This window comes from Podarcis vaucheri (genome assembly GCF_965113315.1).
Source record: "Podarcis vaucheri genome assembly, chromosome: Z".
In the NCBI taxonomy this organism is placed as follows: Eukaryota; Metazoa; Chordata; class Lepidosauria; order Squamata; family Lacertidae; genus Podarcis; species Podarcis vaucheri.
The window spans coordinates 22,259,201-22,269,906 of record NC_138758.1 but is presented as its reverse complement, the minus strand read 5'-3'; the positions used below and the strand labels follow the sequence as shown (position 1 = coordinate 22,269,906).

At 38.5% G+C, this 10,706-nt stretch overlaps 1 protein-coding gene across 2 annotated transcripts in view; it reads right to left on the bottom strand.

Annotated features, from left to right (window-relative positions):
• Window positions 1–3,642: 3,642 nt before the first annotated feature.
• RPS6KA6 (ribosomal protein S6 kinase A6) overlaps window positions 3,643–10,706 on the bottom strand; it is a 56,610-nt gene continuing 49,546 nt past the window's right edge. For both annotated transcript variants that reach the window (XM_082208461.1, XM_082208462.1), the window contains exons 17-22: window positions 9,459–9,617; window positions 8,691–8,852; window positions 8,218–8,294; window positions 7,084–7,201; window positions 5,790–5,930; window positions 3,643–5,687 (exon numbers count right to left, since the gene is read on the bottom strand). In XM_082208461.1, coding sequence (XP_082064587.1) covers window positions 5,562–5,687; window positions 5,790–5,930; window positions 7,084–7,201; window positions 8,218–8,294; window positions 8,691–8,852; window positions 9,459–9,617 — 783 coding nt within the window. In that variant the 3' untranslated portion in view covers window positions 3,643–5,561. The remainder of the gene's footprint in view (window positions 5,688–5,789; window positions 5,931–7,083; window positions 7,202–8,217; window positions 8,295–8,690; window positions 8,853–9,458; window positions 9,618–10,706) is intronic.

Genomic DNA, 10,706 nt, shown 5'->3' with positions numbered 1-10,706 from the left:
TATGTCTGAAAGGGGGAAGCTATAGGATCTATAGTTTACCACTTTAGATGTAAGAGGAAACTATGACTAACTCAAGTATGAAGAGGAAGGAAGCAAAGAAAGGGCAGTGAGGACAAGGCCCATGCATATCTTGGCTTTATACAGAGTTGTGTTATGTCTGAATCAAACCATTCAGTGCAAGAATGCCAAAGTGCTTGGGACGGTGGAAGAATGCAGCATAAGTAAAAGTCAATTGCAACCACAGTTTTCCCACACCCCTTTTAATATGAACATTTCCATCCTAGAAAAGGGATACCGCTTCTGCTCATTTCTTCAGCAACTTAACTCAACACAAATTTTCAGTTTAATAAAACTTTTCTGAAGAGGGTATTCAGGAACTATATCTGGAAGAACTGCCCATTTGCCATTTAAAACTGCATTTGACTTAAATTTGTTTTTTAAAATTCACCTATTAGTTTCAGCTACTCAGTATCTCTACTTCCATTGCAAGTCTATATTAACACAGATAACTAATTTTATAATTATCCTCTAGCAATACTGCAGAGTGGGAGCAACCATCCCTCAATCCTCATAGGAGACAAGGGGCTAAAAACCACTGAGACCTTTCCCTGTTTAAGTTGTGCTAAAATGAAGGCAACTCTGCAAGGACTCTAATGCATCTGCACAACAACTGCTATTAAGTTCAAAGGGTGTGCATAGTAGAGTTTTCTAGCGGGTTCACAAACTTAGCCACTGTGTAATTGGAAGACCCTTCCCTTGTTGTCTAACACAGATTGGGATCATACTGCCAAGTGCAGAATGAATACATATCTGTACAGGCACGACCACCACTTTCCACCAACAGGACTATTCTAAATATGGGTATAATTGGTTTGCCAAAAAATATAGCTCCTATTGGATCACATACTAAAAGTAATCCCTGTATTTAATGTTAATGTATTTAAATGATGTATTTACAACAAAATTAACTAGTGGCTTTTAAAAAATGACAAAGAGTGACCATTTTTAATAGGGCAGATTCAACAAGTGCTATAATATAAAATCTGGGCTTTGAAACACACATAATTTGGTTTACTGAAGCCATCTTGAAGTCACACAGGTTATTTCTCTTTATATAATGCATCTGAATACAAGTGTGTGGATCCTTTGCTGCCCCATCAATTGACACAGCTGTGCCTGTAGACTTTTCATGCTACGCTACTGTGTACTTGCCAGGAAACCGTTTCTGGCTTCCTAGTTTTTCAGGGCTTCCTCCCTGTCCCAAAGGCAAGGTAGAAAATCAAAGAGGCTGTGTGCTGCAAGTTGCACCAGCATTACCCAATCTTTCAGGGTACCACTGTCCTAAAAAAAGATCATCCTAAGCAAGCAGCTTTGCCATAAAGATGTCGGTCACTGTTTTTTTCATGCAGTTTACCAAAGCAAGAGGCAAGAAAAGTGGGCCACAGCTTGGAGAAAGACAAATGTGATTAAACAATACACTGATTTTCCAACAGGTATTTGGGCATGGAGAGCCTCACAGAACCCAAACGATGGGCTGTGACATCATGATAAATAATTTTGTCACATATCTATGATTTCTTCAGGTGATTCAATTAAAGCAGCCTATGCACATGCACCCCAAATATAATTTTTAAAATTTGGATTGCATTTTAGCAATGTGCAATAATATTTCAAGATTCCACCTATATAATCAAATTGGAGGAGACAGTATGTTAATCACTCAGCAGTGGTGCTCTGAATGCAGTAGTCCTCGCATTGGGAGCTCCAATTAAGCACAGGTAGATTTTTTAAGGAAAAATATTTCACAAGAAGCAACACTTTAGATGACAACTAGGACACAGTTGGTGATAGAAAACTCTATGGGGAGGGTGGGAATCTAATCACACAGGCACAATGAAGTCTCAGAGCACATAATCAAGACCATCCAACTGGGATTAGTTGACTCATAGAATGGTTACACTTACCCTCACAACAGCCAATTCACACTAGCCAGTGGTCCTCATGAATGCTTGCAAATATACAGGGCCACTTTTGAGCTTTTGGTTAGGAGATGCCATTTATATGAACAGACAGCTCCACACAGGGCGCTGTGTTGCAATTTCTACAATGACAGCAGCTCTAGAAATGGGGGTGCTGTAAGTGTGGATGTCGAAACATCCACACTTTCAGTTTGCCACACAGAGGTGGCAGTTCATTCAAATTTCATCTCCACATAGAGGTCCTTGTATAGGTGCCACTACCTAGTGCAACCCAGCTCTTAGTGCAGTAAAATTCATTCTGATAGGTAAAAGTCAGGATGCTAATCCACTTTAGCATATGGCAACCTATGGTATGATCATTCACTGTAGGGCTATCACTGTGGATGTTCTGTATGTGCTGATGGCACACACACAGAAATAATTTAGTATCTTTCAAATTGCCTGTCATGAGTCTCTGAATAAGGCACTTCACTCTTTTAGCATTAAAAAAAAATGAAAACAGAACAGCTTTGCTTGAATCAAAGAAGTGGTCCATTTAGCATGGAACCCTATTCTGGTTTTATAAGGAAGTGCACACTAAATCCTATATTCCATCCCCTGGTATCCATTCTTCTGCCTTTTGGTGGTGAGGATGAAGGGCAACAATACATTTGGCTGGATGCCCTGATCCCCAATCCTAATTGACAGTGATGTTTCTAACTTCCATTACTGCTTTCCCTAGAGAGAATTATCCATGTCCTAGCCATCTTGCAGGAAAAACAAACAAAAGTCTGGTGGCACCATAAAAAGAAACGCATTGTGGCAACTTGCATGGATCAGTCCATAAAATAAGATGTAACATCACTTTTCAAATTTGCTCCACATTACTTTTGAGGGGGCAGGGAGGTTTAAGAGGGAGAATGCCAGTACCCAGGGCTTTTTTTCAGCCGGAACTCACTGCAACTCAGTTCTGGCACCTCTCAGGTGCGCTCCATTGCCATTAGAAGTGAACAAGGGAGGCATTCATGGTGAATTCTGGCATCTCTTTTTCTAGAAAAACAGCACTGTCAACGTCTAGATTTCCTTTGCACAGAAGGCACTCTTGTCTTCTCCTACTCTATTATATTCTGTGCTTTATGCTATGTAAGCATAATTACAAACGTGAATAATTTTGTCCTAACAAACAATTCCATCTGCCACCCTCTTCTTTCAACATAGCTGGATGCTTCTATTACCTTACAGTCTCCCACAGATTTAGCTAATTTGGTATTACCAACAAACCAGCATTTCTTCATAGCAGCTAGCACAGTACAAGGAAGTTTTGAGCTCAAATCCCCATTCAACCATGGACCATGAGCCAGTCACTATTTCTCAGCTGGTTAATCTCACATGGTTTTTATGTTTCAACTCTTGTTCAAAGGATCTGTTGTGAAAGGTCCCTGCTCAGGACCCAGGAGAGAGTCATCCAGTCAGAATAGACAACACTGGGCTATGTTTGCTGACAAGGTATAAGGCAGTTATATAGATTTGGGGAAAGGGAAGGACACACCAAACACACTATCCAAAATTCTTTGGAAGAGTGGGACTTTAAACTGTAAAATGTTAAGTCACACTTTCACTGATGAAATAAATGAGGGATCTATAATCTTCTTTACTCATATAATTTTATGCTCATAAACTAGGGTATATTATTGTAATGATTTATTGAATTTAGAAACTGCATTCTATTTCAGGTGTTCAGCTCCAGCTGTTCTGTTATTCCCAACGGAAGCATCAACAAAAATGATATGATCTCCCAGCATATTTAACAATATGTAAATAGTTAAAACTAGTTATGTTCTTCATATTTAGTCACGTGGAATGGAGTTTCTTTTTCCCTGACTGCATTAGTGGTTATTTCAAGAACTCACAATAAAAAAGGTGATCATATATTATCAACATGAGGGTTTTTATTGGAGGAAGGTTCCATCTGATCTCATCTTGCAACATCTCAGAAGCATATTCTGTGGCCAAATATTGTGAGATCATTATACAGTCTAGGCTAAGGCTTACTGAAATGTGCTTCTTTTAAAATTCACATCTTTGGGGTAACATACACCAGTTTGTAAATCCAATGTGGGCTAACATGTTAAGCTGCTGACCTTATGCTTAAGATTGGTTATGGCCACAACAGCAAGAAATTGCAGACTTTTCTCTACTTTTTCCATCGAGACAAATTCTCCAGAACAGATTAAAAAAAATATTTAGAACACATTTCAAAGTTTAGATCTGATCCAGGACTTCAAAGGGCTTAAAATGGATATTCATCTTTGAAATGTTTATAAAGGGTCTGGAAAAAAACGATGTACTAATTTCCTACATAAAGTATGAATAAATTTAAAAACATTATGAAATGTGAATATGTTGGGGTTTTTTAATTTAAAAAATCAGTATCTTATAATTCATGGTGAAATAACATCTAATGGTGGAAAGGGAAGGAAACAAGAAGAGAACACAGTGGACTATCAAGGTAGCTTCAATTGCCTGTCAAGAGTAATAATGGTAATTCTATAGGTTCTTGCTCTGGAGGGCTTGTATTTAAAACCTCAGTGCAGAAACAATTATCAGCCCTTCTACAGTAAATGAAAGGGCACAGCCCATGTTTTGCAAATGTATACAGTACTGACAATGGAACACACCTAATCCCTTATCACAGAATGATAATATTGTTGGAGGGGGGCTCATCTAGATCACCTCACAGTCCTAGATATTCTATACCTAATTGTCTTATTCTATACCTAAAGCATACCCAAAATGCCTACTCACCCTTTTCTTCAAAGCCTCCGAGGATGGAGATGTCACATGTATGTTAAAAATATAGTAGGCTTTATCATTCTAACCACCAACACCTCACAGCAGTCTTACACAAAAGCACTCCCAGGCTGACCAATCCTACAGTTCTAGTGATGGCTTTCACACTACGATGAAGTGCAGGTTCATGGCTGATTCCCTTTGTACATTTTCTTCAGTTGCCTGTTGCCAGGCATACTTGGAGCTTCCATTTTACCGTACATGAGTTTTGCACCGGCACATCCTTTTCAGTTATCCTTATCTTGCTGTACCAATGAGTTAAGTGAATGGAGTCCATTGGTAAAGTGACCAATTTACAAAACTAGAGCACATAAGTTTGATTTTGTTTCGTTATTTTACAATAGGGCCAGATAGCAAAAATACTAAAACACTGACTATTTTCTTTCAATTTTAAATTTACAACTTGAGCAGTGTTGATGGTCCCCTAAACCATTTATTTATAAACTGGGAAAAACTATACAGTATTTAAAAGTATTAACATAATGCAACAGATCTTTGAAAAGGACCGTGTACAGAAAACTCTTCATGATCATTATGATGTACCCTGATGCTTTGTTTCAATGAATCACTGACACTTCCTGCAAAATGTGTGATGAATCCCACTGAACCTGTGGATATCTTCTTTTTCTTCAACAGAATTCAAGTAGTGTAGGAGGAACTTGTATATGCCTTTTAAATCACAGGCCAGGCAGATACAGAGCCACTTATTGAATTTTTTCTCTTGCTCCACTTTGGTTAAGTGCCCCGGTGGAACTATAAGTCGGTTGATGTTAGCTTTTTCATGCTCCGTCGTTGAGCTAAGCTTGAAGCTGCAACAGGCTCCAACACAGGCTGAAATGTCTTGTTATTCAGTGCAGAATAGGTGGCAGCCATGGCACCCTAAAAGACAATGAAATTAAAATAGATACCCTCATGAAGAATAACAAAACCAAACCCCCAATCTCCCACAGGTATCAACAGATTAATTAATTCCAGTTTTACCTTTACTAGATGAGGTGCATCTTGCCTGTTTAGCTGGTAATGTGGCAACTGGTCCCTGCATGCTATCCACGAATGCTTAAGAACTTGCTCTGCAGTATATCGCTGATGTGGATCTACATGCAGCATATGAGATAGCAAATCCTAAAGCAAATTGGACAGATACAACTGTTACAACCAAATCTAAGCAGTGAGAGATTGGACCCTTTTGGTCTTATCAATCATATAATGACATTCAAGTGATCTTTCTTCTGAAGCAATTAACACTCATACAAAGAGAGAAGCCCAAATGAAAAAGAGCACCATGTGTGCATCAGAGCCCACATGAGTCTCTGAATTTTCCTCAGAGATTTAAACATACAGTAAATTCCAAAAAAGCAATAGAGCATGTTCTAAATTTTAATTTTGTATAAAACAGTCTCATGTTGCTTTATGTTGCTTTTGGCCAGCACTCATAACCCACTTAGGCATGCTGCAGATGTAATATTTCCATCTCTTAGAGAGAACATTCTATGTGAACTATTAAAAGTTGCATTTCGTAAATTCAGTAGAATAGTTTCAGAAGTAGTAAATTATACATGTTATCGACTTTTAAATAATTATTGATCAAAGGTGCTATATGTGATGAATACATATACTGTTTGCATTTATTCTATCCTACGGGTGACATCAAATGTTAATCATACACTGAGTGGAACCACTGACGTCAATTGACTTACGTCCATTTATTTTAATAGGTCTATTCAAAGTTTGATTTAGTTTAATGTCACCCTATGCTTTTAACTGTGACCTTTCATACAGTTTTAAAATTCCACTGCTTACCTATAAATCTAAGCTAAACAAGAACTTCTGATTTCGGAGATGAGGTACAGTAAAAGTCTCAGACATCAAATGCCATAGGAAAACAGGATAATTGAATGTCAAAATAAATGGGCTCATAATTTACATACCATCTATTCATATATATAGAAATTTAATGAGTTTTTAAATAATTAAAGCTCATGCAACACAAATTCTACAACAGCAGCTTGGGTCTGAGTTTCGTAAATAACAAAACAGGTTGCTTTTTCTACCTCCGATAAATACCTTAGGAGCCAAAAGTGACAGAGACCAAAGTGATGCTTTCAGTTCTGCTTCAATACAAAATTACCTTTCAAATGTTTACAGAGAAAGGTCTTAAAGGTAAGTTTGCTGTTGATGTCATAGTTTGAATTATTGATCCTAGCCAAAAATGTTATTCTGATGTTTCACACAGTTACCTGTATTTTATAAATTATAAGATAAAATACATTTACACCTTTGCTGCGTCTGAAACAGTGTCCCAGTTGCCTCCGCTTAAAGAAAAATTCCCACTGCCTATTCGTAACAGGATTTCCTCAGGGGTATCATTGGGACCATTGGCAAAAGGAGTATACCTGGGTTCCAATACAAAAGAACAAGATTAGAATAATACAATAATTTTTACAGACATCACTGAAGCCTATTGACTATGAGGTGTCAAATTTCATGTAGGATGGCACTTAGTTCACCTGTGCTAGACTATAGAGAAATAGCTACAGCCACATAAAAAAAAACAGTGTGGTATAGTGGTTAGTGTGCTGGACTAGGACCAGGGAGACCACTCAGAGAGAAAGCTCACTGCATGATCTTGGCCAGTCACTATCTCTCAACCTAACCTACCTCACAGGCTTCTTGTGATGGTAAAACAGAGAGAGGGAGAAGTGTGCAGGTTTCAAGGCGGGAGTTGGGAGCAAGTCTGCAAAAACTTACAAGGTGTCTGTGAAGTTAACTCTTTATTCAAAGAGACAAAGAAGTGCAGGCCTAGCGATCATAGCAACTCTTCCCAGTAGGTCTTGCCCCAATTAGGCCGTTACGAGGACTGAAGGTCCCCACCTTCCACTGCTCTCTAAAGGTTCCTCCTCCCTTGGATCCTTCCCCAGGAACCTGAAGTTCCTTCATTTTGTCTCTCTTTGCTCTGCCCTATTCATCCCTCTTCATGTTCTGAGAGACCAGGGAGGAGGGGAGCTGGTCACAGCAGCAGGAGGAGACATATTGGCTTCTTCAGCAGCCTGTTTCCACTCTGCCTCTTGGTCCCCCTCCTCACCAGCCTATGCTTCTGCTTCTGGGCTGCTCTCTGCCACAGTCTCTTCTTGCTCACTAAACCCTATTAGCTCTTCAGCTTCTGAAGACTCCTCTTCCCATTCTGCTCCCTCTTCTACTACTTATCATTGTCCTGCCACCCATCCCATGGCTCTGAGCCTTCTTCCCCTGGGGGACCCCCAGCTTGTGCTTCCCACCACTCTTCCTGCATCCAGCCAGTGCATGACAGTACAGCACCTTGAGCTCCTAGGAGAAAAGGTGGGCTATAAATGTAATAAAATAATAATAATAAAACATTCAGTGCAATGATTAAATGAAAAACACTTCTTACCCAGCCAACATTGTATAAAGAAGGACACCCAAGCTCCAGATATCACAAGCAGCATCATATCCCTGTCGCATGAGAACCTAATGAAATAGAGAAGAATAAACAGTTCAATTTTTCTGTCATGAAAAGACTGTAATTTGAAAGTCCCAACTAACAGCTTAAAAGAAAATCTCAAAAATATGCTAGTTACAATAGCTATGATTTCAGAAATGTTCTGGTTAAAGATGACAACAGTTAATATTGAAAATTGGTTTCTATGCATCTGCTTTAACAGTTAAAAGAACAAAACGAATTGTTAACATATTTATTTTGCAAAGCTTTGTTAACTGCCTTGAGCTATGAGAACAGCTCTCTATAAATGTAATAAGTAAACAATTTGATAAAAAAGTAACAAAACAATTAACCTTTTGCAATTAGAAGATACAAGGCAAATAGATAATATAATGTGCAAATAATATACAAGAAATTCAGCATACCTCTGGCGCTACAAAGTTGGCAGTGTAGCAGGGGGTTAAGAGAAGCCCATTCTCCCCCCGAAGTTGTTTTGCAAAACCAAAATCACAGATCCTGATGGAGTCAGCATTATTTGAGTCATCCATATATAAAATGTTACTGGGTTTAAGGTCTCGATGCACCACCTTAAAAATACACAAATGTTAAACTGAAAACTGAAAAAAGCAGGAAATGATCATTTGGAGCTTTTTCAATTTTTTTTAAAGAAAGAGACAAATACTTCATATGCAGAATCAATACAACACGCATGTGGGCCCAATATGGGTGCTCTAATTAGATACTATTCATAGCATAAATGCAACTTAACCAGGCTGCTGATTTAGACTGCAATCTTAAGAACACGGGATAAGGAATAAACCCTATTGAGATTGATGAAATTTATTTTTGAGTAAGCATGCTTTCAATATTTTTTTTTAAGAACTGATGCTTGCTTTTCCATCATGAAAGCAGATCCAGATTTTAGTCACTGGTGAAAAAAAGAAAAACGACACATTTTTCTTTTGCCTACAGATTTCAGAATAAATTACTATTGTAAATTTACTTTTACGTTATTGCTTACCTAATCAAACTCTTGAACACAATATCCTACAGTCCTGTTTACTATGTAGAGTACTGCCTAGTTTAAAGTTACTCCACAATATTAACAACATATTAGAATGTATACGAATGTAATTACTATACTATATTATATTATACTATACTATACAATAATCAAAATGGACATAACTTACTCCTTGACAATGAAGGTAGTCAACTGTTTTAGTGATCGTAAACAATACAGCACTTGCTTCCCGTTCTGAGAAATACTTTTGTCTGAGTATACGATCCAGTAGTTCACCTCCCTTCATTAATTCAGTGACAAGGTAGATATATTTACCATCATCATACACCTGCGGAAATTAAATGCATATGAGTAATGTAAATATTCCCAGGCACCTGATTACTTGAGAAAAGTGAATCAGAGTCATATAATATATTCAACTAAGTTTAACTCAGCATAGACCTACTAAAGTTCATATCCCTAACAGAGTCATGCTTATTAATTTCAATGTATCTACTCTGAGTAAAATGACCAAACAAAATCTGAATTACAAAGTCAAATTCCAGTATAGGAAGGGCATCCCTTCCCTGGCAGGAAACAGGATCACGCAGCCCAGGCAGCAGGATTTAATCTCCACTCAGCACCAGATGAGCAGAGACAGAAGATCAGCCCAAGACTAGAGGATTTAAAAGGGAAAGGGGAGACTTTCAAAGGCTTTTGCAAGGCTACTCTGCTTCCAAATACCAAATTGTGTGCCAAACTTTCAGGCAGCATTTTGCAAGCAAAGGCAGGGTGCAAGAGAACTCTCCATTGCATTTGCATGCAAAATGCACCTTTCTTTCTCCCCTCCCAGTTTATTGATGTGAAAGAGAAAAAGGAAGGCACATAGACAGTGGATCCTGTCTTAAAGTACCTGTCTTAAAGCACACTTTGGAGCACCCACCCCATCCTTTAAAGGAGGTGGTCACTACTTCAAAGGGTGCTTTGCAGCTTTAAGATAGAATGCTAGAGTGTTTACCTTTGCAAGTCTTTGTGCATTTCTCTTTTAAAACTTCGACAGTGGCTTGAAGGAGAAGTGAAAGACAACGTGCAAAACTGCACAAGGGATTTTGACAGGTGGGTATTTCTGTCCACCTTTCATTATTATTATTTATCCAATTTATATACCACCCATCATCTGAAGAGCAGGTGGTTTACAAAAACCACAAAAAATCATAACATGATAACAAACGAACTCCTCATACCCTGTTTAAAAGGCCATAGGTGGTTTAATTAGGCAAAGGCATAGGAACAGAGAAATATTTTTGCCTGGCACCTAAAGATATGCAACGAAGGCACCAGGCAAGCCTCCCTGGGGAGAGAACTCCAGAAGCAGGAAACCACCGCACAAAAGGCCCCCTTCTCATGTTGCTGCCCTCCGGACCTCTTTCAGAGACAG